Source organism: Fonsecaea nubica (assembly GCF_001646965.1).
Source record: "Fonsecaea nubica strain CBS 269.64 chromosome Unknown Scaff9, whole genome shotgun sequence".
NCBI classification, from domain to species: Eukaryota; Fungi; Ascomycota; class Eurotiomycetes; order Chaetothyriales; family Herpotrichiellaceae; genus Fonsecaea; species Fonsecaea nubica.
Genome location: NW_019173682.1, coordinates 457,708 through 485,677, shown reverse-complemented (window position 1 = coordinate 485,677; position 27,970 = coordinate 457,708). Strand labels below are relative to the sequence as shown.

Genomic DNA, 27,970 nt, shown 5'->3' with positions numbered 1-27,970 from the left:
CAGGCAAACACGCGTGCGGCCCTTTTGTGTGCGGGCCGCTGCAAAGTGCCGGTGCTAGAGGGAATCTGAACTGCCAGGCTGCTGGAGCTTTTCCGTGTCGGGTATGGCACGACATCTTTGTTGATGCAGGACCTTGTTACCCGAGGACTTCTACGAGCACAGATGTTCATTCCCCTTAGTCGTCTGTCACCAGGAAGAATACTGCCAATGAGGAGGACCATTCCTCTGCTAATGCACCTCAGGGGACTGAAAGGCCCCAGGTTGATTGGGACCAGGGCAAAAGAAGCATTTCCTTGTTCAGCCACTGTTAGCGTGTTTCGATACAACTGGCGACTCCCCCACGCCCCTACAGAAGCAAATCCCTTCTATCATGATGTACAAAAACTCTTTCTCCAAAATCGTGTCCCTCTCTGAGCCTCTATGACTCCTTCATGATTGATGCCTTGCCCCTCGATGAGAATGCTGCGGTTTCCCTTGACCCCGGGCTCGTGCACTGCTGGCACTGCCTCGCAGCCCATTACTTGGCCCAATTCCTTGTCCTGATCCAGATTCCTGTCTCACCGAGGCCGAGCCCATTGAAGATTTCTTCTGCTGCTCACCAGCCTCAACAACTGTCGATGCTTTGCCCTGTGGCCCCCCTCGACGATGTCCCCCTCGTCCACGGCCGCCTTTTCCACGACGAGCGGTAGCAGCCGCGTTGGCCTGCGCTTCTTGTTCCTGCACTCGCCGACTCTCATTGTCCCACCATTCCTGAAACTCCTGCTCTTGCTGGATCTCTTGAAGAGACTTCTTCGCTATCGCCTCCTTGACCGCAATCTTTTCTATTTGCTGTTGAGCCAAGATCTCAGCCATTGATGTGCGTGCGTCAACCGCTGAGGCCCTCGTTGGCAGTGGTGTATGACGGATCGATTGGATTTGTGGAGCTGCCGGCTTGGAAGGAGCTGTGAGACCGATTGCAGGTCCCGCACCAGCTGATCCCTTAGGGGATGAACCGGTGGTTGAGGTGCCTCGGGCAACAGTCTGACGCATTGTCATTGGCTGCTTCACAGCAGCCTCTTTGACCGCCTCGATTGGTGCAAATACAGTCGGTGAGGAATTGGGCTTGGTAGTCTTTGCAATTGCCTGCCATGGCGAAGAGGGACTGTTTGTCGTAGGTTTGACGGCCGAAAGACCCGAGGGGTTGGTATTTTGCTCTTTGGTTTGTTGTTGCTGCCGCTTGCGTTCCTTCTGCGAAACTTTGGCATTGGCCTTTGATCCCGTTGAAGCAGTCCGCATTGCCTGAGTCAAATTCGACACTCGCGCAGCTGAGGCTTGCTCCATAATGTCCTTGAGACCGTCTTTCTTGACACCTTGAGTAGGAACCCTCCATGCAGTTCTCTGTGCCGCAAAACCATTGGTAGCTGTTCCAATGACAGCAGACTCAGGTGAGTCTTCGTCATTGAACCTTAGCGAACTGGAAATCGCTTCCCGCGACCTCGTCATCAAAGGAGGTGAATCATTTACAGGGAGTGTTGTTGTTGCAGATGAAGCGGCACGCCCAAGAGACAGATCCTTTTTGCCGGGAGCATGCAGGGTGTTTTCGCTATTCGACGCTGGGGGCAGGTCTGGTTCATCGCCATCCATGTCGAACGGGAGATCATCCTCTGCGTCGTTTGCCTTGATCGCTGGGCTGCGGCTTGGAGTACTAGGTGGTGATGAATCCACGGGCGTTGGTAAGGAGCTCTTGTTGTGGGGCGAGCAGCTCGCGCGTTCCAGGCTTCCGTATCGCGACTTCATCGATGCTGCAAACCGTCCCTCGTCTTCAATCAGTCTTGATCTTAGCCTCATAGAATCTATCCTCGTCTGCCGGCCAGCCTCAATCTGACCTAACAGCCCTGGGTAATTCTCCAACAGCTCAGTCGCAGCTCGATTGCTTCGAGCAAAAGGGAGAAAGGCTAACTGGTTGGCTTGGACGACTTTATCGAGTTCAACAAGCAGATCTTCGTCCAAGTCGTCCAGCAGCTTCAGCTCCAACATGCTTTCCAAGTTCAGGCAAATGTACTCGAGTGCGGCATTCTTGAAGCAATCGACTGTACACTCTGCAACAATGTTGACCATGGGGCACACATTTCTGAGATTGACGTGCCTGCCGAGTGTTTTCTGGCAGATTTGTGCGAGTCGATCCAGCATGAGCTCATTGGCCACTGACATTAACTCAATGACGATGTCAACAAATTCGTCCAAACTGCTAGTGACAACGTCGTCAAAAAGTTCTTCTCCAGTGTCAGCGTAAAGGTGTCGGAGCACCATGACGAAGATCTTCTCATCAATGTGCTTCAGATCGACACGTACAGCGGCTGCCTGATCTTCAGCGTTACTCCGTCGTGAAGCCATCCACATGCCGCCAGCTCTCCCGTTGAACAGACCGTCGAAGAAGGGACATCGGTTGCACAGCAGGACGCTATGTGCAGGAAGCTCGGCGTCGTCTGCGAGTTCCACAATCACATCGGCGTCCGAGAAGAAATCGGGATCCACCACTGCAAGCTCCATGTCGTTCGTCAGACTGCGGGCGGGGTTGACCATTACTCGTACAGCACGTTCAAGACTTCGCATCTCGAGATGACTTGCAATCTTCATAAGCTCGACGCGTACCGACCTGAAGCGAGCAGCGGACTGCAGTGCCTTGGACGTATAATGCCACACATCGACCAGGTTGTCAGTGTATAAGTATAGAACGAGGTTCATAAGAGTCAGGAAGTCTGCCCCTTGAAAAGAAACTTGGATCTGGCCGTCTTGACCGTATTCGATTGACATGACATCAGGAATTGAGTAGTAATACGTCTCTTGCACTTCGGCCAGCGCGGTGCGCATAACCCGGCTTCTTCCTTTCAGCATAAAGGAGTGGATAGGGATCCGTACGTCCGTGACGGTAGAAGTGATCCATACATCGTATTGACTCTGCGAAAGTGGTTCGTGACGCTGACACATATTGAGGATGTCCGTTTCAGCTGAGCTTCTGCTGATCACTGCTTGAGCGACGTGACACGCGTCGACCTCTGCAACAGGTACCGTCTGCGACACTCCGTATTCTCGAAAAGGCAACAAGCGAAAAGCATCTCTCCACAAGCTTGGTGGTGCGAGCACGATCTGATCGCGGGTTGTACTGACATCCTTGCGCACAGCTGTAAAGGCCCCAAAGGCGTTGCTCCTGACAGCGATAACTCCAGTCAGATTGGGAATACGGACGAACTTGTAGTCCTTCGGCCGTCCTGGACCCAACTTTGTATCACGTACGGTTTTGATGTTGGCACGCTTTTCCTTGCGCCAGGCGGAGCCTGATGCTGTGCAGAGAATTATGGACCCGTCCTGGCCCACAGCAACGTCAATGGCCGACATATGATCTTTGCGGAGGGACCAGAGCCGCGAAGGTGCAGGCAGAGCATTGCGTGCCTTGGTAGGGTTGGTTGTTGACATGTTCGATGGTACAGTTTCCGGGACCTTGGGAACATCAATCGAATATACTTCTCCGAAGGAGGACATTGCACAAATTGTATTGCCACCACTTGTTATCTGTTTGATGTAGTTGGATTCCATATTGAATCTTGTCGAAAGGTTGTTGCCCATATAGTAGTTTGTGAAGGTCTCCAGCGGGAATGTAAGCTTAGTCCAGCCATAATGCGTGAAGACAAATACATCGTGATTTTCGAGCAGAACAATTGTAGCTCGGTCGATTGCGCTCACTGATTTAATTGGAGATTGCAAGACCGAAACACCAACACGACGCGGTAAGACTTGCACTTCCAGAGAGCGCGCCTCAGCATCGGTCAAGCCCAGTTGGCCCTCATTCTTGCCGAACGTGTACATTGCAGAAGCCGTATATATTGCGGAATGAATAGCGGATGCTGCGGCCCCGATGATAACTTCCTTTTTGATATAACCGAAAAGCTGGCGCGGAATCAATTGGGTTGGGACTTCATTCTTGGATACCTCGGGAAGTGCATATCCCAGCTGTCCGAAGCGATTGCTTCCCCATGTATAGACCTCGCCCTGGGAGCACACAGCCACGGAATGATCTTGGCCAAGGGCTATCGACGAGATACGTCGTTTAGCCAGACCACCAGCTTGAATGCAGCGATACGTAAAACTGGTGTTTTCGTCACCACTCCCCAGACGGCCACCAGGTCCATACCCGCAGATGTACAGATTGGATATTGGATCGCTGGTCAACACGGCCGTGTGTAGCTTTGACATGATCACGTTCTGAATCGTGATGGGACGATAACGGATGATTGCTGGCAGATCGGAATGTGACTGGAGATCCCCAACACTGTCCGCTAGGTCTTCGTGGACCCACGACTTGCGTCGTTCCGCAAGGTGATCATCGAGAAGACGACGTAACAAGTGGTCGGGACGCTCGAAGTGAAGGCGCTCGGGGAAATGCCTATCATCCCCATCGCCCAAGCCCAGTGACAGGTTTTTGTTACTACCAAAGGCGTAGACTTCATCACCAGCAAGATCTATCAGGGGAGTCACATGACGCCTGGCTCGGTCATGATCTTGGTGGTCACCACTGTCGTCCACTCCGTTGATGCTATCGTCGTCTCGCATCCCAGGCGGGAGAGTGGAGGAATCTTGCTGAAGAGAACGGGGAGCAATAGTCAATCCAAACACCTCAAAAGGGCTGTTGCCTTCATGATCTTTGATTTTGACCAGTCCACCAGCAAGGGAGTGCTGCGCATTGGTTGTGTAATCCGTGGCGTTTTGTATATCCCGAGCCATCAGAGCATGGGCCACTGAAATATTGCCAAAGTATAATGCACGGTGGAGGGGTGTCCACCCACTCTCCAAATCTTGGGCGTAGAGGTCCAGGAAAGGCATTTCCAACAAGGCCTTGACGAAGGCCAGGGCATCATCAGACTGTGAGGACGCGGCATGATGAAGAATTGTCCGACCAAAACTGTCCTTGGTGTTCACTTCCGCCCTCGTGAGTACCAGCGCGACATTTTTCCCAGGAGTCGCGCTGAGAGGTGTAGTTCCCGAGCTCTTTCGAAACTTGAAAGGCGTCTTTGGCGAGACAGCGAGATTCCCAGGGCTGCCTATCTTCAACGCCGCGCTACCAACTTGTCCGGCGCCCGGGGTTCTCGGTGCCGCGGAGGAGAAAGTGGCGTTGGCCAGGTACTGTCGAAATGTATCGACATCATCTTCGAAGAAAGAGCGCCAGAGATTGTAGCTCATGTGTTATACTGGATCAGTGATGTCTCCGGTGACCCTGGGCGCGCCTCGCTGTAATCTCAACGGATCACGGCGTGTTTAAAGGCGCAGAAGGTCGATCGGAGACGGAGAGACGGGGATTAGAGAGTGACTCAAATCGAAACCATCGTGTGAGGGGTAACTTGAGTGTGCTCGGTGTCGCAGATCGATTGCACGGAGTTAGGAGGGCGATTCGATGGGACGTTGCGACCGGAGGCAGATGAGCTGGACGAGGAGAAGGGGTTGTCTTTATGGAGGGGTATCAAGGTCAGAAGTCATGTCGTAGCTGGGGTGGTTCGCGGTTGCGATAACTGTGCGGAGCGACGAAGATGCTTGTGATGATGCCGGGGATGGCCTTGCGACCAATCACATGCCCTCGTGCCGATACGAAGCGCGTGTGGTGGAAAACTCATCTTGTCCTAGTGACAGCTCTGGTGGAAATGTAGATGTCTTTGATCCGCACGAAAGTTGAAATTGAGGGAGGATACGCTTTTTGCATAGCATGGGTTTCTACGAGACTTACTGGAGGAGGGGTAATCTGTCTGTTTTGACTGACGCGAATCACAACAGGACCGCGATCTGGCGGCACAGTGGGCATCTGAAAGAGCGGTGTACCTAGTTCACATGTATATATGGAGTACCTCGTACCTTTCCCTGAGCCAACAACTCCTTTGTATATGCGGGGTGAAACAGTGCTCGATCAATGCGCCGATGCTTGCTATATGTATTCGTGTGTGAGCCATTCACCGAATCCAGAGTCAATCCCGTTTGCATTACACAACGGCAAATTTTAAAGTCCCACCATTCCCGCCGCCGCCAGTCCCAGTCCCAACAGAGCCGCGGTCGGAATGGCCGCATTGACCGCATTATTTGCTGCCGCCGATGACGATGAAGACGACGACGACGACCCTCCTGTTGTCGTAGCTGTCGACGATGCCGCCTCCAAGCTGAATGTCGGCGTTCCTGGAACGAGGGTGGAGCTTTGGACACTGGCAGTCGGGATATCTGTTTCCGAGACCAGTTCGGTCAGTTGAGTTCCTGTTGCAGTTGCGGTGACTGTCGCACTCGGGATGGTTGTTCCTGTGGGGAAAACCACAATGCTACTCGTGCTTTCTTCGTTTTCAACGGCCTGCGCAAGCGCTGCGATCTGGTTGTCGATATCAAAAACCGCATACGCACTCCTCAAGAAACTGTCCCCAAAGATACTGGCCCCACCACCTTCGGCTGTAGACCCAAAAGCTAGCACACAGCCTCCTGACGGATCGTCAAATTCTGACGATGTGTATACTTGACCGCCCACCACCTGCGAAACAGGGACTTGTATTGTGATGCCGTCTTCGCCGCCAAACGAGTAATCGATGGTACCATTGGCCGACGAAAGACTGCATGGGACTAGGTAGGCCTCTCCAGAAGGATCGACAACCGCCCCCAATCCGAGAGCCAAGGGGCCAAGGACATCGTTGGTCAAAAGGGTGTTGGTGGTACCCGAATCAAGCAAGGCAGCCTGCGCATACCCTTCAGGCGATAATTGAGTGGTTTGACCCGCCGAATCTGAAAAAGAGACGCTTGTCAGGGTGACGAAATATTCTGAAACACTTCCATCTGGACCGGGTTGGAGTGGAAGGGCAACAAGGTCTCCCGAATATTTTGTTGTGTCGATGCCCCCGAAGATAACTGCGCCTTTGGTTGCTTCCAGGTCATTCAAGTACAAGCTAAAGGCTTTGCGGTCAATGATCCCGGTCGACTTGAGGTTGTCCAAGACTGAGGGATAGACGCCGTTCGGGCTGTCGTTGGATGCCTCAATGGTGTCGAATCCAATCCCCATTACTCCATGTTGGTCGAACAACGCAGTTGCCACTCCGAGCTGTTGGTCTTTAATGGACGGAGATCCACCGACTGTGATCGTGTCTGAACTCCAGTCGCCAGCGTCGGTGTCTCCAACTTGCACATATGTCTGTGTGGAGTGTATGCGTCAGTTTGAGAGCCCTTCCACTCGCAAATCTTCCGTCACACTGGGAATGGGAGCTTACTATGTTAAATCCGCCTTCCTCAATAACATTGTAAGTGCTTGATTTACTTGGATCAAATGCGCCCAAGTCGCACTTGCCCTGCTGGCATAGTTTTGCTGACGATGCGGGAATCCAAAGATCTGAAGAGCCGGTGTCAAGGGTAACACTTAAATCCTGTGGAGGCGTGCCAACGGTGATGTTCACCAGGTATTCGGCTTTATTGGTGTTCTGTGTCACGAGTGCATCGACACTTCCACCCGAGTTTTGTCTGCGTATTAATCTGCCCTCCGGGGGGGCCCTTCTTTGCAGACCGAGCTTGAGATAGCCTGGTGAGGCGGCACACGAAGTTGCGAGAGCCGCAATGGCCGTGCCGGCAAGAAGATACATGGTGGATAGTCTGACGTTTGGTCGATGTTACAGCCAAGGCTAAGGCAGTTGGTCGTAGGTCGAGGTGAGGTGGACAGGAAGAATCAAAACGAACGGTGACCGTGTTATGTACACATGAACGAGGGAGATGAAGGGCAGATTCCGTTGGTAGACTCTGTTACACAGCCCCGAAGGAGTGGCAGGAACTGGTGGATGGTGCAACACTGGGTGAGAGGGCCAGTTCAACAAGAGAAAATCTTCTGGGAGGCAAACGAGGGTTGGAAGGAGTGCGAGTGGCTCGTTGTTGATTTGGCTTGATCACTTTTCTCCTCGTCCCCTATAAGGCCAGGAGTGAGCCGCAGTCTGGGAGCGGCTGGACTGCACAAGTGGCAGCCCCAAACGCACCACGTCATCGTCGTAGCTTCCCAGCTGAGTGACTTTGTGATTGCAGGATGCCGTCCGGTCGGCCTGGCCAGCGAGGAAACAGAAGATGATTGAAGATCGATCTTCCCAAGGCTCGCTTGTGCCCCGCCCGGGTCAGCTGAAGAATGGCTCCCGATAGCACTAAGTCCCCCTAAACTCTGAGATTCATTTCAGCCCCAAGCAGGCCTAACAGAGAGCAGATGGGCAGGTATTAAGTCAAGCCTAGCAGAGGCCAAGCAAGCTTGGTAGTAGGCTTGGTTGGTTAGTAAAAGGCTTCAGGCTCGCCTAAGCTTGACTGCGAAGGAACATCCAATGCTTAAAAGACGGCCGCTCTTTCCGCCCCCAAAAATAGGTGCGACTGCGCCAAAGTCTTCTGTCCACTGGTGGCTTTTGGCCCGCTCCTATTGCCACCATGGACCATCATCAGACTTTCTCAAATCCTTCTCCTTCTCTTGTACTCGGCACTTTCCACAAATTCACGTATCCGACCACTGTTCTCTAAAAAGCATGGAATACCTTCCGAAAAAGCCAACGCCCGCAGAAAAGGACCAAGAATCTCCGTGAAAGTCAAGAACCGTCCACGGTACCACGGTGCCATTGTGTTTCTTGTGCATTCGTCTTCTCCTTCAGATCCCCTTGTCTTTCTTTTCCCCAGCATTAGATCTCCCCAAAATTAATTCATCACGAGTCCAGACGGCAACAGCAGCAGCGCCACACGGACCAAGCAAGCCCGCAGTTACAATGGTCTTGATGAGACTGAAAAATGCCTGCCCAACGGTAGCCTTCCCGTTTCTACCTGCATCTCGTAGGGTCAAACCCCACAGAAGCGAGGCTGAGACCCCGACAACGATGTCCCACTGAAGGAACCACAGCGCACCGTCTGCGAGCACCTTGACCTGTGGCTGTCCAAAGGGCACAACAGGAACAAAGATCCTAGCAGGTTGAAGCTGCGGCAGATAGGTGGAACTGAAGAGAACGGGAAAGAGGTAAGCCAAGCTAGACAAGCTCAGCGCCGCCAGATGAGAACCCGCCGATGACATGATTGCGAATGCATATGCAAGTCGGAGGTACCTGGCACTCTTTGATCGCTTATCATTCTCGGTCAGAATGGAGGCCCGTTGGTCAACGTTCAGGGCCAGAGTGGTCAGGATCAATTGTGTCAAACCAATCCAAATCGACCAACCCTGCTGGATCCCCGTCCACGTTTGCTTCGTCTCAAATGACACTATCGTTGGAGCTGGAAGGCACATTAGCAGGGACGGAAGCCCGAACCCCACGAGGATGCTGATGGGTGCAATGGCGATTTTGATTGGTACGTCAACGTAAAGTTGATAGTCCTTGGGTTTGGACACGGTGGGCGACGTCCATAGGTGCAGAGCAAACCACAACGGTGCGACGCAAGCATAGCCTACAATGGCAACCCCCAGGCCAAGCAGTGTTGTTCTGTCAATGGTCAGATGGAGTCACGAAACCCATTCCACGATCTAGCTTCACACTTACGCGGTGAGCAGGAAACTGCCTCGATTGCCGTTTCGGAGTCCCTCCACCATGATTAAGACCCATGCGGCAAGAACTTGACCGCCCAGGTAGAGGAAAGACAGCGACACATCTGCGCGGTTACCGTCAATGGCAGTGTAGAAGAAGCTGACCAAGACCGTCAGTTGTTTATCGATCGGGCCAATGCCGGTGTAGGTCTGCTTCATGGGAGCTGAGGTTGGGCCGGGAATAACGGCGCCCGGCTCTGATTGCTGGCTTAAGATCTTGAGGAGGCCATTCTGATATGGAAACCCCCAGAGCGTCCAGAAACCGGCCAGGGACAACAGAATCAGCAGGGCTTTTGAGACTGTAAGCGCCATATTCGTAGTCAGGAATGTTCCGTGTGGAGACTAGCTGGGTTGTGTGAAGAATGGTGGGAGAGCAACGGCTACTCGAGCAATAAGGGCGATGAAAGACGAGAGAGAAGAGATGGAAGTTGGCTGATGACGGTGACAATAAGAAGAAGTGATGGCAGCCTGGGTAATATGAGAGTATGAGAGTATGACTGAGGAGGTGGTTTGGCAGAACTCGGGGGATTTCAGCTCGTCGCGTCTCAGCCTCAAGGCCCCTTAACTAAGAATCAGCTTCCAATTGGTAGGCAATCCTGGCGCGCCTGGGCACCTTGTGGTAAGATGATGCCCTGCTGGTGCTGCTGCCTTCTCCTGACGTGATGCATGACTTGCACTGCCGAAATCAAGCTGACCGGTGTTGAAGTTGCCTTTTGGTGTTTACGAGTCCCACGAGGGTCTTTTCCCTGCCTTGTCTATCGTTTGCCTCGCTGCAGGGCGTCCTCGTACAAAGTCTATGTATCTAGTCACGTGATAGTACGAAACAGGTACAATACAAGTACACGTAGAGTTGCAGGGAGCTGCCGAAGCTAGAGGCGCGCTAGCTCATATTAGACTTAGTTGAATGTCATTACTTAAGCAAACCATCACCAAGCAAGTTTTGGTCATTTGAAAATAATTTGATCAAATTCCTTCCTCTGCTAGATACTCAATCACAGCTCAAATATCGTAGACATCAGTCATGTTTGCTATGGGTACTACTAACGTATGAGCTCCTTGACGCACTTCTACCACGCTTATGACAATGTCGAAGCGAAAACGCGACAGTGACGATTCTGGAGAGCCAGGAAAAGAGCCACAATACCTCGGGTTAAAGGTGTCGGGCCTGAGGGCCAGGGTCACTCGGAGCGTCAAGATCCTTCAGGATGCTCTAAAGCTGGCACGAGGCTTTGAAAGACAGAAACTAGGCCGCCGCCAGAAAAATGCAAGCGACGACCCCCAGACGTTACTGCGACTGCGAGAAGAGGTCGTCGTCCTCAAACAGCTGGAGCTCGAGCAAACGGCCAAGAATCAACTTTTGAAGCACTTGGTTAAGACGAAACGAATCAGGGAGCATCCGATATTTATCAAGGCCTATGGCGAAGATCCTCCACTGGAACACGTCAAGTCAAGCGCCGAGGCGAATGTAATTGGGAGATTGTTCAATTCGAATCCTGTCAAACAGGTGTTACCTGGGATTATGGAAACGGTGTATACCGCACTTGAGATTCCCCAGGATCCGAAAGTCGCTTCAAAAGGGACCAAAGAAGTGCACCGAAAAGCGACGGGTACGAGGGAGAAGTCATTGGAGGAGGACGAGTTCAACGGCTTTTCCACCGACAGGTCTGAAAGCCCGGACGAACTCGAGGATGATCACATATTTGAACTCGCAAAGGGTCGCTTGGCGTCTTCTGAAGACGAGGATGAGTTCGAGTCCGATACAGGAGTCGCTGTAGACTCAGATCTGCCGCAAAAAGGCGTCAAGCAAATGTCTGATACCAGACGAGATGTTGGAGACGACGATATCTCTATATCCCCATCCCCCAGCGATTCATCCGAGGGTGAAGGTGGAACCTCTCGAATGCCACCCTCAACTGGGCCGACCACCAAAACTGCATTTTTACCATCCCTCAGCATGGCAGGCTACTATTCTGGATCAGAATCTGAAGATGACGCGAACGGTTATCGAGGCCCTGCGCAGCCCAAACCTCGGAAAAATCGACGTGGGCAGCGTGCCCGACAACAAATCGCGGAGCTCAAGTTCGGTAAAAAGGCCAAACACCTCGAGAAGCAGAGGGATCAGGAGGGGAAAAACGCAGGATGGGATCCGAAGAGAGGTGCTGTGGATCGCAGCGACCGCCCTCGAGGCAGATTTCACGACAGAAAACCCAGCGAGAAGCCCACAGGGGGTCATGCGGCGGCCCGCCCAGGTCACCCACCAAAGCCCAAGGCAAACTCGCGTGATGATCAAGGCTCTCTTCATCCCTCTTGGGAAGCGGCGAAGAGGCGAAAGATGCAGGACCAAAGCCAGGCAACCTTCCAGGGCAAGCGGATAACCTTTGATTGAGCCATCCGCTCCGAGGACCGGATTTGCATATAATGTCGACTCCTTCTTTAAAGGCTGCCGCCAGACGAATGACCAGGAATGTCAACCACGCATAGTTCCCCTTATCACAGAAGCGGGCGCTTTCTTGCACGTCAACAGCGTCTGTCAAGCTTAATCGTTGACAGGAGTAATGGGTAAAAGAGAGCCATTGTGTAACCTCTGCTGGTCATTGTACGAGAATATCCCCTTCGATCGAATCCCAGCCTCCAAGAAGACAAGTGAAACCGACGAAGCCAAAATGCGGAGTGACAATCGTGCAAGTCTCACGGTCGAGGGTTGCATGTTGCCAGTCAGCCAGTGCTCTGTTCATTGCCTGGGTTGCGCAAGGCAATCTTGGGGAGGAAGCCATCACACAGTCCGGACCACGTGGCAGAGTATGAGGAGTCTTGATGACAGCGTTCGTGCTACGCACACAAGGATAACGAAGCCTTTTTTTCCGAGCTGGTTCATGCATGTCATGTCATGTCATGTACAAGGACAAAGTTGACCGGTTAGATACATACCAATCGCAATGCAATTCAATCCAGCCAGAAGAGCATGTGATTGCAGCATGCGTAGCCTTAAGGGCCTAGAGTAGGTAGGCATGTATGTATGTATGTACTATAAAAGGGATGCACGATGGATATCATACATACATACATACATACATACTAGGGATCTTCACAGCGTCAGAGCGCTAGGTTGTCAGAGCGTCACAGCGTCACAGAGTCAGAGGGAGAGGGATCGAGGACCATGAATGTCCTACATAACAGGTAGGTAGGTAGGTAGGTAGGTAGGTGGGAAGATAGAGTATAATACAAGACAGCTAGATACGCTATACCATATCAAAACCACAAGGACGCAGATGGGGTACAAGGCCAAGGACAAGTGCTGGTTCCAAGTACAAACGCAAATACAGCAAATCCACCATAGAACATCACATAACATCACATTCAGCTGAGCCCTACCTGGCTCGCGTGGTGGTTGGTATACAAGAACATGTATGCACTCCTCTCTCAACCGGCCGCAGGAGTGAGTGGTAAGATGTGATGCTGTGTGACTACATGGTGAGCTCTTGCTGGTTCTCATGTCTGGCTTTGCACCAGCAGAGAGATACGCGTTAATCAACCTTCTGTCCTGACGGATCGGTCAAATAAATGTGCATCCCACAACCCCTTCGCGAGCTAGTCCCGTGGCATGATCGTCATCATTGCCACGCCACCCCAATCTTCCGGGCAACCTTCTCGGCAATGCGCTCATAGTACCCAGAATTGACCTTGACGCCACTGGCCTCTTCGGCGACGATGGTAGGCATGCCGCGGTCGGCGTCGGCGCAGATGCGCGCGTCGAGGGGGACATCGCCGAGAAAATCGACGCCGAGGTCCGCCGCCTTGGCCTCTGCGCCGCCTGGGCCGCTGCCACCGCCACTGTGCTGCGCGTTCGGACCGTGACTGTGGGCAAAGATCCTGGTCTCCTGGTGACAGTGCGGGCAGACAAAGACGCTCATGTTCTGCACCATGCCCAGCACGTCAATGTTCATCTTGCGGAACATCTCGACGCCCTTGACGGCGTCCTTGAGCGCAATGTCCTGCGGCGTCGACACGATCACCGCGCCCGACAGCTCCACTTGCTGTCCGATTGTCAACTGCACGTCGCCCGTGCCCGGCGGGAGGTCGAGGACCAGCACGTCGAGGGGCGCGGGAGACGACCAGTCAACTTCGTGCAGGAGCTGTTGCAGCGCCTTCATCACCATCAGCCCGCGCCACGCCACGGGCGCCGACTCGCTCGGCAGCAGGTATCCCATGGACATGCTCTGGAGCCCGTGGCTCGTCAGAGGCACCAGCATGTTTTGCCCGGTGAGTTTGGGTTCACCGGCGTCGGACAGGCCGAGTAGCGTCGGCACCGAGGGCCCGAAGATGTCCGTGTCCAAAATCCCCGTCCGCAGACCATGTCGGGAGAATGAGAGGGCGAGGTTCACGGCCAGCGTGGACTTGCCGACGCCGCCTTTGGCAGAGGACACGGCGATGGCGTGCTTGACATTGCGGAGCGGGCGTTTTTGAGGGAGACCCCGTTGGGCGCGTGGGATGGTTGGCGGTGGTCCTTTGCTGCCCGGGGCAGGGGAGCGGGGAATACCCTAGAGAAGAAGATGGGCAGAAGATCAGTATGGCTTCAGCATGCTGTCGCGCGGAGAGAGAGAGAGAGAGCGGGTGATGTTGCTCAATGCCATTTGGTGGGGAAAGGACTTAGTGTGAGCGACATACTAAGGGGTTCTCATGGCTGAAAACTCTCGCACATGTGCTGAAGCACTTGCGCATAGTCTTTGGCAGGTGTGCTCTCCCAGATCATGGAAGATAACGCCCATCAAAGATGATGAGGAAGGTGATTGTGAGATGCGACGTAACCTCTCGGGCACTTGGAGAAGTTTTGAAGATGCGGAGAAATTTCCAATTCGGGCAGCTTGAGCAGCATCTCGGATTATCTTTGTTCCGCGGATATAATAAATTCTACGACACTAACGACACCAATCCACGCAGTTGATGAAGCTGTTTCTTTCCAACTTGACCCCGTTGCAGAGTCGACCTATCCACAACCAGGTTGGCCAGGCTGAGTTTCTGCGTCTGTATCTTCATGATGCTCTGCTCGCACGTGTCCTTGACCACGAAGCGGTACACCGATACCTGCTGTGTCTGGCCTAATCTGACGACTCTGGCTATCGCTTGCGCCTCGACCGTCGGATTCCACTGAGGCTCCAGAACGAAGACGTGGCTCGCTGCTGTGAGACCCGCACCCACACCTGCGCAGGCTATGGGCATCAAGATCACTCGGATGGAAGGGTCGTGCGCAAACATATCTAGCACCCGTAGTTGCCGTGCCAAGTTCGATGTGCTTTCATAACGAACACATGAAATTCCGTTTTGCGACAGTACGTCCTCTACGGCGCACAGGCTTTGCGTCCAGCAAGAGAAAACGACGGATTTCTCGCTTGTTGGTACGTGGGTGATCTGACTCAACAGAGCCATGATCTTGGTCGACCGCTTCATGACCGACTGTCCGGCCTGGCTTGCCGGCTCGGCTGACGTTACATGCTCAGTGTGGATTGACAAGTCTGAGGATACGGGCTTTTCGTGTTCAAGACAATTTTTGCAGAGCTGAGGCGGAATGTGTTCGGTGTAGGCGTCCGTGCCACTGCCCAAGTCATAACTGTCCTGCCCCGGGTTCAAGTTTTGGCTTCCGCATTGTATACAGACCAGATCCAGGCTCAAAGCCCACGGTACTGGAGCCTCTTCTGTAGGATCTACCGATGAAGCTCTCGTACTTCTGCCGCCGCTGATCAATGACGGAACGGACTCGTTGTCAGAATCATCAAGATCTGTGACCCTGAAAGATGCCCTGAAAGACGAAGATTCACCAACATTTTTCTCCGAGAGAAGATCGCGCAGAAGTGTCGTCTCTCCGGATTCCGCCTCCTCTTTGGGGATTGTTGGCGAACCTGTCTCGAATACGCCGCTTGAATCCCACTCAGCGTCTTGACGACTTGGACGAATACCATGGTTGCAGATGAATCTCAGGGCGTTGAGGTTTTGGAGGGAGTTCAAATACACCGAATTGGAGGGTTGTTGGTCTGCGGCAAGGACACTGTCCAAGTCGCTGATACCCTGTGTCGCAGCTTTCTGATATTCCTCACGTTCCTGAGCGTTGAACGAAACCTCAATTACGTATTCCTTTGGTTCCCGTAGGTGTACGCGCGTCCATGAACGGCGCAGCATGATTGCCTTCACAATGTACCGAAGACGAGCCTTAGCTATGTCGTCCAATTTCGACTTCCACGGGCGTAGGATCTCTTCTTCAAAGACCTTATAATCGCCAAAGGGGTCAAGTCTCAGGAACCGGAAAAGGCTGAATAGGTCGGTCAATCTGTTCTGTATGGGCGTCCCTGTAATGCACCACCGGCGCTGCGACGTCAACGAATAGACGCTGTGTGCATTTTTTGTGTTCCGGTCGCGAATGAAGTGTGCTTCATCCAAGACCACGCGGTACCAGGACGTTTCGAACAGAACGTTGGGGCGGGAAGCAACGCCCTCTTTACTGCTGTTCCTCTTCCAGTCCACGCTGACGGTGTTGTAGGTGGTCAAAACAATATCATAGTCTCCGATATTGACAACCTTGTGTCGTTCAGGGCCATGTAAAATCTGATAGCGAACATGTTCTGGACGGCAATGCATCCTTATCTGATCTTGCCACGCTTGCAAAAACAGACTAGAGGGGACGACAATCAATGTGCTCTTGACGACATTTTTCCCGTGCTGGTTGTACTCATCGTTCCGGGACGGGTTTGCAACAATTAGCGAGAGCATGCTGAGGGTTTTTCCCATACCCATTCCATCCGCGAGTATGCCTCCATGAAGCGATACTGGCCTCGTTGCCTGAGTTACGCCAGATACAGTGTTTTTGTATCTCGTGGTTCCAAATGCATCGACGTGGGTTGTCCAGAAGTCGTTCCTGGTTTTCGAGGCATTCCACCCTCTTTCACGCTCGATCATGAAGGTCAATGCTTTTTTCTGATGTGGGAACATTGCAGTCGCAATTCCGTCTGGCTGCGCGGTTTCCTCGAACTCCGAACTGCTATAGAAGTTCGAAAGGGGGTTTTGGTCAAGTTCTGTTTCGTCTTGTGGTTCGCCCGGGAAGGGCTCTGACGTGAACTGAAGGTTGTCCTCGCCGAATCCAAGGACGTGAGGGTTCAAATACGGCACATCTTGATTACAATGCGTTGGATGTTGGAGGAAGAATCCGGCAGCGGACAGGTAGTCTCCAACTGATTCGCAGAGTGCTGGAGGCCCATAGATGATGATGTTGGCGATGATATTCTTTCGGTGCCTTAGGGTTTTCTTTGGAGTGGATGTCTTCTCGGATGAACTATCATTTCCATTATCATTCCTGACAGAGATCTGGAGACTGACTCCGTGATACTCCACCAGAGAAGCGCAAACATTGGCGACTTGCTTTTCGAAGCTTGCCCATTGATCCCCCTCTGGAGTCTGGTAAAGTCTGTCCGGCGGGACGAAAACCAAATCTGATACTGAGAGCGGTGAACCAGATTGAACCAGAAGCTTTCCAGAAATCTATTGACACGAGTGTTAGCACCAGTACATACGCTAGGAGAGAAGGAGGACACCCACCATGCCATAGCAGTAGCTGGTGAATAAAAGAATCTTTTGCGATCCTTTTAAGCCATGCAGTGCTGATCGTCCTTCTTTCTGTACACGGCCTATATTGAGAGGCTCTGAGGACTTTTTGACTTCAACACTAGAGTTCAATGGAGGACTGGCCTTGAGGACTGGTGAGGCTTTTAATCCGGTGTCTGTGGCAGCATCAGAGTGACGCAGCAAGGACTTGGTACTTTCTGCAACTGGCAAAGCAGAGGTCTTGTTGGAGACTTTCTCGTGAAGAAATGGCGAGTCGAAAAGATCAGCCATCTGCATCAACTCTAGAGAGTAGTCACAAAGGCCATCGGCGACAGCTTGAACCTCCTCTGCTCGTGGACTGTTAGAATCGCTACCGGCATTCGCACCTTTGTCCGCTGATTCATCGTCGTCATGTAACCACTGATAATCATCTGCGATGTGGCTTGCATCGTCTAACGCACTCTGGATTCTGCTGCTTTCAATAGCGGCTAATCGATTCTTCTCAGTCTGGAACAGAGACCCCAATAATCCTACCACAAAGTCAGCTCCTGTCATCCAAACTGCATAGCCAACGTCGCAATAGTTAATAGTCACTAGTCACTCACGGGAGGATAAGATGCTTCCAATTCCGGCCAGCAGCGTTGCAGTAGTGGTTCGCAGCTCCGTTGACTTGCATAATAGTTTATCCAGATATCCCTCGTCGACATGATAAGCATCTCCCCAGAGCTGAAGTGTGTTCAAAGACCGCATCAATTTTCCTTCCAGCAGGTGAGGAGGAGCTTGCGATTCCTGTAGGTTGCTTACCATCAACTTGAGCAATCTGACACAGCTTCGAAAGATCCGAGCCAGTGTGCCGACCTCAGATTCATGTAGCAACTCGTGTGTAGGATCTCTCGCTCTGAGCTCGTCAGCCTTGCCTTTAGTGGTGGATAGAGGCAGCAAACTTCCGTGTCTCGGTCGTTTGCCTTTCGCGTGAGATGTTTGTGATGGTGCTTCTTTGCGGCCGTGGTAGTTCTCCATATGCTTTCGTAAATCAATGCAAGAAACAAATTTAAGGACACGGAAATCGCATGCAGGCTCAGTACAGCCGAAAAATCCTCGGTGGCATAGCTCGTGCTCTTCACGCTCCGGAGCGCTCGTAAAACCAACAACGTCCGCACCGCACTCACTGTAGCGACATAGATACGGAGTAGGGCTGTGACGTATCTTGAAACTGTACAGATCCGTGACTGCGATACCTAATCTGGAGGGGTCAAAAGAGGGACCAGCTTCGTATAGTTCCTCGAAGGCGTTCTGGAAGTTGGTGAACGCGATGTCGAGGATGCTTGAGCTCCGCTGACTACCAGGGCGTGGGGACGGATCCGCTCCATGTGAAAGGAATAACGTTTGATGAGCAAGTGGACGTAGAATCTGTCTAATAATATCCTCGAGATTTGATCCCCGGGTATTGAGTCTCTCCTTTAGGGCCTCGATGTTGTCAAGGAATTCCTTATCCAGCCGAGATTGGTTCATGGCCTTAAGCATATCAAACACCAAGTGACATATTGTCTTCCTACCATCAACGAGATCCGTCGAAGCCGCCGACGTGTGACCCCGGAACGACTCTCTTAGGTGATAAATCCAGTACTGATACGCGTAGAAAACAAAATCGTAATCTCCTTTCACGATCTGCTTCTCAGATTCTGGTGATATCTCGCTTTTGGTGAATGGATGACAAGTTGTCAAACATCGTATGCAAGCTTGTGTAATATTGATGTGTGCTTGCTGGAGCTGTATACAGGGACCGCTCAACTCGGTCAACAGGTAGCTGTGATCATGTCAGCTTCGATCATTCTCTACAGATATCCCCATACTCTTTGGCAGACCAATGCACCAGTCGGATAGTCTGATGCTTGCCCCTCTCGACAAGGGGTTTGCACATGTCGATAGCGTCGTGTAGGACGTTTCTCTCGCTGTTGAGTGGCAACTGGCTATCCTGCGATAGCATCACATCACAAACCTCCCAGACTTTTAGAGGTCGATATGCAACAACCAGTAATCCAAGAACATGATTGATATGTCCCTTTTGTTGCTCATCGCAGGCCTGAAGTCGATGGAGGATAACGGTATATCTGGATTGTAACAGTCAGTCACCCTAGGACCAAGATGCACGAACAACCTACATTTCCGAAAGCCCAGGCGGCAGGTTGGCCCAGGCAGCGTGCAAACCCTTTACGGTACGCTGACTGAGCAATTGGCCAACAGCAAGCTTCGCCCACAGAAACATTCCTTGATAAAAATCAGCCCTCTGGTCTGAATGCCACCAGGGAACGTACTCACCGTCAGCTTGCGCTACCACCATCGGCTCCAACTCCTCTACCACCTCTGCACAGTCCAAATAATGCAAGGGAGCAAGGTTTTCCTTTACAAACATGGAGATATCTTCCGATATCGACTTCGTCTCGTCGGATAAAGAGATTCCGGGGAATTTCCTCAACTTTGAGTGGATTTCCACCGTCGATCTTGAACAAATGAGAACTTTGACCAGAGCACGATCTGGACTGCTGCTTTCCTTCAATGACCAGAGACTAGCCAGTTCTGCCAGTATAAAGGTTTGACTCTCCGGTTCAAATCGATCAAGCCCGTCGATGATCAGGAACGCAGACCCAGTAGCCCGTAGCAGCTCCGAGAGCAGAGGCATCACGCTCTGAGATGATGAAGTAAGTCTATCGTGAAGATATGGAACGAGGGCCCGATTCTTGGTGAGGAGTTGTGCAATCAAACATTGCCATATCTGACTGTATGCACTGAACCTAGGACTCGGGGATTCATCAGGGCAGAGAAAGTAGAGGAGGGTGCTATTGGCTGGCCAGGGACCGTTCTCTATCAGAAATGCGGCAATGGTTGTCTTCCCTAGTGACATGAAATTAGCCAGATGAGGGCCTAAAGCAATTTGACATACCTGAGCCGGGTTTTCCGTGCAGCCAAAGAAGGGGTCGATTGTCTTCGGGATCCAGCCATGATCGCAAATTAGGATTTTCCAAAATCCATTCACACGTCCCTTGCTGGCGGGCAATTGAACGGTTTTTCAGTATTGATTCTTGATCCTCATCCTGCCGTGTTCCATTCAGCCAAGTGAGAATATTTTGTAGTTGCAAAGTGTCCCTTTCAGTTTCCAACCGGGTCATCCGATCAAGAACCTCCCGACGGAAAGTTTCGTGTGCCAGGACGTCAATGCTGTCTGCTCCTGCAGCAAGGACGCCTCTGCTCTTGCCAAGCCTCTCAAGGATCCCATTGAAACGAAGGGCGAAATTCTTCCAGGTGGCACCGAATAGGACTTTCCAAGCTGATATACTGTCAGAAGGACCAAGTGAAAAAACCTCTAGCCAACTCACTGTTTTGACACAGCAGTCGATAAGTGCAAGAATGAAACTCCAGTATATCACCATAGACATGGGCGATGATTGACTGTATATCTTCATTCTGGAGAAACAGAGGAGTCAGATGGTCGAAGAGGGGAAGGCGTTCTGCGATTTGTTGGTAGGCATAGATGAGTTGATCCAAGGCAGAGGCATAGCCGTCTGCAATCTAGATTGCCGGAAGGTGCTTGTGTCAGTCTTCATAACCCACCTCACAGTTCGTGGTTTGATCTAGGACGAGACTTGCCCGCAGGGATTGTTCAATTGGTGCCTTGAGGATGTTAGAAGTTTCTCCATATGATATCAAATAAAGGCATGAAATACCCATAAAAAGTTGAGGCATGCAGGTTCTGGGCAAAGAGGCTGGAGAACCGCAGCGAATGCTGGCAACGCCTTAAACAATCCAGCTAGTCGTGCGATGTTTCGAAGAGATCTTCTGTCTGCCTGCGCACGCTGGATGGCCAGGGCAGCTTCCTGCACATCGTCGAGCGTAGTCTTCTCGAACAAGCGTGCATCGCTGGGAGGCAATAGTGATTCAAAGCTCCTGGCAGCCTCACCGATGATGCGGCGAGGCTTGGAAAGATCGACCATGAAGAGATGGGTGAGGCCCTTCCGTGATATAGCGACTGAGCGATGGCCACGGAAAGATTGCAGCACCAAAGAGGAGTATCGAGAGTCTAGAAGACTACTAAACACTCAACAAGCATGTAAGTTGGCTCCAAAGCATGTACCGTGTAGTTGTTAATCAGGCAGGAAGCCAAGAACTTGCTTTGTTGTGCATATCCTCGTATTCGGTAAGGCTGAATTTCTCTCTGCGTGTCAGCCCCGTTCAGCCTCGGCCCTAGTGGATCGCCTTGCCTTGCCGCAAAGGTTGAACGCCATTCTGGGCTTTCGACGCTGTATCGAGTTTTGAGTGTACATATGCAAATGCTCATTGTGCGGCGTGTGACTTTCGGGGCTCCCTTACACCAGATACTGGACCCGTCGTCCTGAGGCTAACCTTTCATACACCTTGCTATGAAGTCGCACACTATCAAGCCCAGATATTCACCTGTTAGATGCTCATTGCTTTCATCATTGACTCCAGCGTCGGGATCACATGTGCTGCAACAGCTCCTTTCAGATTTTCATCTTCCAGATTGGTGCCGGAACCAAACTCGCATCGAAGGCATTTCCGAACAATATCCTTGAACTTGGGGCCCAAAACCGAGGCCTGGTCAGACAGGGATATCTTCCGAGCCAAGTGTATGTCATCGAGATTTTGCCCTTGGCCAAGCTCCCCAAGAGACTTCCAGCAAACAATCTGAAGTAGGGCTACCCCTAGATTAAAGAGTGTGAGGTTATCTACGCCGCGATCGAAGACAAGGTGCGGCGTTGGAGGAAAAGACAGCTGAAACTGTGTCTGAACATCTTCCATTGCTGATGAAAGCGATGGTGGCTGAGCTCTGCACTCTGTCAACTGCGACGTCAAGTGGAGAGTGTTGAATTGAATGTCTGAGAGCGTAGTCCGGTGATCAAAGAATGCAAAGTCGTGAATCTGCCAGCCTTCTCGAAGCCAAGGAGTCTGATGAAAACACAACACAGCCTTTGTCAAGTTGAGGGCAAGTTGAACTTTGTAGCGGGGATCTAAGGTCGCATTATCAGTCAGACGAAAAACCTCGTTCAAGGTCAAGAATCGTCGAGACGGAGCTGCCATATTTTGAGATATCAGCGCTTCCTCCGGTTTCGGGGAGTAGAATAGGTGTCTAAATTGATCTGAGCTCTCGAGATAGCCTAAACACTGACTTGACTTGTCGTCGGGCCCAAGGCCGGGGCTGTCGGTAAGATGGCGGCACACATTGTCCGACTGGCAAAGGTCACCGAAGATGGTATCTGCCGCTAGGGCAGGGTCGGGGATGGATGAGGGTGCGCAGGGGCCGAGGAGGTTCGACGGACCACTTGCATCGTGTCGAACTGGGTGGTGGTCACCTGCGGACACTTTCGTTGCCTGATAGCGGGCTCGAGCATGAGTAGAATCACTCTCGGTCTCACTATCTTCTGAAGAACGCGCTCTTTTTTGGCTTGCTATGGCTGATCCAGCTTCGGTGGTGGACGATTGGATGTACAGCCAAGTGGGATGTTCTTGGGCAGGGTAGCTGTTAAAGGTCATGTTAGCTAGGACAAACATAATAGGAGCCATGAAGCGCCGCACTTTCCAGATTCTTGTGCGCCATTCTTGCCATACGATATCGCCAGATCCAGTCGCACTCCTCTATTGACCTGTACCCCAACGCACAACTTTGCGTAATGGTGAGTGTGGCCAAGGCCATTGCAACACCATGCTTCGTTCAGCGCCTCGTGCAGTTTCCCTGCGGCGCGCTGCACGATGTTGTATTCGGTTACTGATGATCTGATGGGATCGTTTGATTTGGTAGATCTTCGGCGGTGCTGGTAAAAGGACCAATCGACCGAGTCTTCAATGAGACTTTTGAGTTCCTCGTTGCGACTTCGCAACCGGTCTAAATTCCTAGAGAATCGGGACTTTTCAAAGACAATGGTGAAGCCTTGACGAAGACGACGGAATGCCTTTTGTAGAGATTCACCCTTGAGATGTCCTGTGTTAGTGATAGTCCCGCAGGGGAATGATAGATGAGGACAGTACCACGACTCTCTCCGATTTTATGACGTCGAAGCACTGAAGGTCATTGTCGAAATCATTGAGGATGGTTTGGATCTCTGCCACGATGTCCTGCAGCAGATCGACTGTTATGCGACCGAGCGAATCGCGCACTCGTTTGTTCGCAGATTCATCAAGCCAGAATTTCTGTGACGAAAGGTCAATCAGGTCCTCCAGTTCCTCATTTTGCTCCAATTTGATCCGAATCAAGCGTTCACAGTTGTAGAAGAATTTGAGCTTCTGCGTCTTCAGCCGCGTTTGGATCCAGGCGAGTTCTTGACAACAGTTTCGAAAAGTGCGGACTTTATTGTGTATGTCTCGATAGGACCTGAGAACCTCGAGTATCACCGGGAGGACACCGACAGCGCCTAGCACGACCTCCGCCGCCATCTTAATCCCTGAAAGGCTTTTCGAGCTCTACACCTCTGATATTATTGAAGTCGTCCAGTGCACATGAATCTGGATGAGGCTGAGAGCCAATAATACACGTGAGCATGTTCCAGGTCGGATAGGCTTGGATTGCATGATTTCCGGTGTCTGCCTCGCTAGTGAGGTGCCTTGAGCGTCTCAGCCCCAGGCGTCGCACTTTGATGTGCAACTTCCAATTGGTGGCTTTGAGATGCTGCGGTAGCTGGCTGCACTTTGGGCTGCTTTGACGAGGGTGGTAACGACATTGAATTGCATCATCTCGGGATACTCTGGACATCGGGCTTCGTTGAAAGAGAACTGATTAGGCTTGGAGCTGTTTCATTGCAGGCGAAGGTGTTATTGTATTGGGCCGCAGAAGGGGAGGACAGTTGCGGTGGGTGGGTGGGTGGCTATGCATGCCCGGTTGCTTGCTATGCGTGCCTGCACTGGGAGGCTTGTTAGGGAGTTGTCGGTGTTGTGAGGCTAACAGTTAGGTACATACTGCTAGGCATGAGAGGTCAGTGAGGTGTGTGTGTCTGTCGGTGACTGAGGTGCATTGTTGGTTGCGCTGAATGACTAAGCGCCAAGATATTAGGAGTTCGACTACTGCCCATTCCATTCCATGGGATACATACCTCGTGGGTATATAGCTCTCGAAGAACGTGGGTGGGTTTGGCTGTTCAATTGGATGATCTTCTCTTCAATTTTTCCTATCTTTGGTCCGATATTTCCAGATAGCAATTATGAGGAAAAATGCGCCACAAATCTCGAAACACGAATAGCTCTGCACATGGACATCGGTCCAAGACTTGATAGAAAACCGTATAAGATGGTGTTGTTGTTATCCAATCTTGAGATGACCTCAAGAAGGACTCTCCATCGCCGTTTGGAACTTTGTCTCCGTCCTCTCATACATCTTGGGCCGCTCAGTTATAACCCCATCAACATGTCTTCCGACTGATCCTTCCTGAACGCTGACTGCCTCCTCTTTGCCTATTCCATTTACCTCCTTCTTTTTGTCTGCCTGATCTTCTTCGCTCTCACGGTCTTCCACTGCCCCTGTTCCCGGATGCTCTGCATTGTCAACCATACCAACCACGCCTTCTGCCTTCACAATAGCAGTGGAGCTTGGGCTTCTGAGCGGAGCCAGACGATCCATTCCTTCGTCGCGTTGGTGGCTTTGTAACCGCTCCAGACTGCGGTGGCTTCGAGGTGTATCGTTTCCAAAAGGCCCGATGCGAGCTCTCCCTGGAATAATGGTGCCCCGATCAACGCCGACATTTATACTTGCTGCACCTTCATCGAAGTCTTCACTCCCAGAAATGAAACTTCTTGTTTCGTTTGCTAAAGGACTTCCTGGTCTTGTGTTCGGACCTGGACTTGATGACTTTGCCCTCTCCATTTCCTGTGAGTCGAGGCTCTTCGAAATACCTGACACGGCAAATACCGCACGAGTGCTGGCATCATCGGCCGCGATCCCGCTACGGCCAGTCATTGTGCTTGCAGCATCGGACATCACAGACCCGTGTTGTCCACCGCTGTCATCACGAAGGTGTGTTGCTGTTTTGAACTTTGGAATGAAGCCTGCAGAGAGCAGGGATGATTCAGGCGAAGCTATGTGCCCAGATGGAGCCGATCGTTGGTCTCCTGCCGTGTTGAGTAGCTCTGCGGAACTTGGGGGACCTGACGGAATCACCACTGGGGGAACATAACGACCTTCAGCTTGGCCTCTGTCCGTGACCGAGATGGTGCGTTTCCTGCCTCGTGTTTTTGATTCGCTGGCCGTCCGTTTTGCACTTAGGCTCCGCTTCATGCTATGACTTCGCCAACGTGTCGAAGATCGCTCGCCATCGACATCAGCAGGTGAGGTCCCTCCCTCGCCCTCTCGTCCCAGGAGTTTATCCTCCGATTTCTCCGCCTCCACGGCCTCTTCTTCCCTCTTCAGCACCGACTCGTCATGTTTGCTTCCCCACATACTCCACATTGCGAGCCCGTAGCTCCGTTTCTGTTTCTTGACAATCAGGTCCTTGTCCGTCCGCCGGCTCGCGAGAGCGCACGGTGGAGGGTGTTCGCCGGGCTCAAAGGCCTTGATCTTTCCACTCGATAATGCCCGAACTCGTTCTTTCTGCACTCTGCTCCTCGTTGAGGCATATTTTGTGTCCCAAATCTTTTTGGCCGCGAGCCATTCCCGTACAGGACCGGGTTTTACTACCCCCACCTGGTCTGGATGCATTTGCAAGGCTGGTAGTTCTTGCGGTTCGGCGAGGGGATAGATCCTTCCGTGGCGGTCAATCCGTTGACGAATCATGTTGTTCTCGAAAGGTGGGATTGGGTCCCCTGCTCGACCAACACTGCCTGTTGCCTTGTTCGGGTCCAAATTTGCCTTTGCCGCGCTGCTATCCGATGATTTGACGTCGGTATTCGTCCGAGAACTATCGTCTGACAGTGAGGAAATGACCGAGATATTGTCGTCATCCATGATCTCGATCGCCCTCTTCTGAGCCTTGGCTAGCACCCACGCCCCAAACTGTGCCACCGAACGATACATGAATTTGGCTGGGCGAGTAAATGACAAGGTTGGAGCGACGTGACACAGATCTTCCCATACTTGTAATTGGACTGGTGTGGGTTTATATTTTGCGAGGATGGTACCATCTGGATCATATCTTGCCTTGTAAATAGATCCTAAGGGGAACTTGGAGGGATTTGCCATCTTGTGAGCAAGATAAATCTGTTCATCGCGCAAAATTTCCTCGCCACCAGTAAGGATGAGGATCGGAGGCAGACCACCTAGAGAGGGTTGCAAAACAGGAGACACTAGGGGATGGGCAATGAGCTGGTTGGTTGTGTACATCTGGATCTGATCTCTCAAGACAACTCGCTTTCCATCCAGCTCCATGGACAGCGGCAATTGATGCCCAGGCTCAACATCCCCATCGTCTTTGGTAGGTATTGACGCGGACGTGCTTGGCTCGTCTTCGATATTTTTGAGAGACATATTTTTGCCTTTTGCCAATTTACTGATAGTCGCTATCTCTTCGTCATTGGGAGGGGGCCATGAGGTTGAAGGTTTCTGCATGAAGCCGTAGGGTGGTATATAGTCAAATTCTGCACTGCCGCTCAGACTGGGGAACGAATGCGTGAGGTCCACCCATGGAGAGATGAGAATCGCACCCGCAGGTAAGGGGAGTCCTTGATCACGTAGAATGCAGAGTATCGAGACCACCATGCCTCCACCGGCCGAGTCCCCTGCCAGGATGATCTCGGAAGGGTCGTGAATGCTAAGCAGATAAAAGTACGCGGCAAGACAGTCTTGTAGTCCGCATGGAAAGGGAAACTGTGGTGCTAACCTATACCTCGGGGCAAACACGCGAGCCTGGAGTTTTCGAGCATGTCTTTGGAGCTGGTACCGGTGGACGTCCACGCTGCCGAAGAAGTACGCCCCTCCATGGATGTAGAGCATGATCCTCCTGCTCTTCGTACCTTGTCTTTTGTGTTCGTTATAATGTGCGCGCATCTCCACCCACTCAGCTTTCAGATCAGCTCCCTTGGGTCTCCATTGCCACCACTGTGTCCCGCCGACTTCTGCAATCCCGGTCTCGCCCAGTTGATCCCTGAGCGTCTTCGCAGCCTTGGAGACATGGTCGCCAGTGATTGTGACACCCTCAGTCCTTACCCAAGATGGACTGGGGACCCATTGCGCGGTAAAGGACTGTAAATCTTCCACTGTATGGTGTGAGGCATAGTGGAGAAAGGCTCGCATGAGATGGAGGCCTTCATCGTAGGAGATGTGGGCAGTTGGTCTCTGGCGTCGGGGCTTCCGGTTGGCATACTATGCTCTGTTAGGATAGAATCTTGTAGTAGGTGGCATCCGTACATGGGATATGCATGTCTTTATGACAGTGGGAGTGACGGCAGCACCAGCGGTAAGCGTGTTGATGGGCATCCTGGAGTTGCGCAACTAACGCGTCAGGCAGGAATCATGTTGTTACAGTATAGAAAACGGGGAGAAGTGCCATAGACAGCGGAACATAACAGACAACGACTACACAGCCAAGGATAAAGCGATATCCACGCTGCAGCAATCATTCATGACCGACTCCGTGCGGAGAGAGTCAATGATTGAGGCGGCTGGGGAATTCAACGCGAGGAGGACAACCTTGAATAATGCATTGGAGTCTCAGCTCCACGTCTACGTCATATCCAAGACATTCAGCCTTGTGACAAAAGCCTCAGCCTTGTGGGACCCAATGTTGCCCACAGGAAGATGAGATTACATCAAAGAATCAATTCTCGGGCTATGCAGCTTGAGCTAGCCGACCTAATCCTCCAAAGATCCGACATTGTCCA

The 27,970-nt window shown here is 52.0% G+C and overlaps 7 protein-coding genes across 7 annotated transcripts; 1 reads left to right on the top strand and 6 right to left on the bottom strand.

Annotated features, from left to right (window-relative positions):
* Positions 1-418: 418 nt before the first annotated feature.
* AYO20_02244 (hypothetical protein) lies at positions 419-5,214 on the bottom strand (the record flags this gene model as incomplete). Its single annotated transcript, XM_022640549.1, has 2 exons — positions 419-496; positions 562-5,214. The coding sequence occupies 2 exons, from the start codon at positions 5,212-5,214 to the stop codon at positions 419-421; spliced, it is 4,731 nt and encodes a 1,576-aa protein (XP_022503606.1).
* An 805-nt stretch (positions 5,215-6,019) lies between these two features.
* On the bottom strand, positions 6,020-7,625 carry AYO20_02243 (hypothetical protein; the record flags this gene model as incomplete). The annotated part of the gene is made up of 2 exons (XM_022640548.1): positions 6,020-7,183; positions 7,260-7,625. 2 exons carry the CDS (start codon positions 7,623-7,625, stop codon positions 6,020-6,022), a joined length of 1,530 nt encoding a protein of 509 aa, XP_022503605.1.
* A 1,028-nt stretch (positions 7,626-8,653) lies between these two features.
* Positions 8,654-9,883, bottom strand: AYO20_02242 (hypothetical protein; the record flags this gene model as incomplete). Its single annotated transcript, XM_022640547.1, has 2 exons — positions 8,654-9,470; positions 9,528-9,883. 2 exons carry the CDS (start codon positions 9,881-9,883, stop codon positions 8,654-8,656), a joined length of 1,173 nt encoding a protein of 390 aa, XP_022503604.1.
* A 772-nt stretch (positions 9,884-10,655) lies between these two features.
* AYO20_02241 (hypothetical protein) lies at positions 10,656-11,957 on the top strand (the record flags this gene model as incomplete). Its single annotated transcript, XM_022640546.1, has 1 exon — positions 10,656-11,957. The coding sequence occupies one exon, from the start codon at positions 10,656-10,658 to the stop codon at positions 11,955-11,957; it is 1,302 nt and encodes a 433-aa protein (XP_022503603.1).
* A 1,225-nt stretch (positions 11,958-13,182) lies between these two features.
* Positions 13,183-21,147, bottom strand: AYO20_02240 (hypothetical protein; the record flags this gene model as incomplete). Its single annotated transcript, XM_022640545.1, has 11 exons — positions 13,183-14,109; positions 14,534-17,095; positions 17,153-17,688; positions 17,764-18,965; positions 19,012-19,269; positions 19,321-19,426; positions 19,478-20,050; positions 20,100-20,483; positions 20,533-20,718; positions 20,773-20,827; positions 20,881-21,147. 11 exons carry the CDS (start codon positions 21,145-21,147, stop codon positions 13,183-13,185), a joined length of 7,056 nt encoding a protein of 2,351 aa, XP_022503602.1.
* A 463-nt stretch (positions 21,148-21,610) lies between these two features.
* On the bottom strand, positions 21,611-23,602 carry AYO20_02239 (hypothetical protein; the record flags this gene model as incomplete). The annotated part of the gene is made up of 3 exons (XM_022640544.1): positions 21,611-22,691; positions 22,748-23,139; positions 23,198-23,602. 3 exons carry the CDS (start codon positions 23,600-23,602, stop codon positions 21,611-21,613), a joined length of 1,878 nt encoding a protein of 625 aa, XP_022503601.1.
* An 880-nt stretch (positions 23,603-24,482) lies between these two features.
* On the bottom strand, positions 24,483-27,566 carry AYO20_02238 (hypothetical protein; the record flags this gene model as incomplete). The annotated part of the gene is made up of 2 exons (XM_022640543.1): positions 24,483-27,452; positions 27,498-27,566. 2 exons carry the CDS (start codon positions 27,564-27,566, stop codon positions 24,483-24,485), a joined length of 3,039 nt encoding a protein of 1,012 aa, XP_022503600.1.
* Positions 27,567-27,970: the final 404 nt, after the last annotated feature.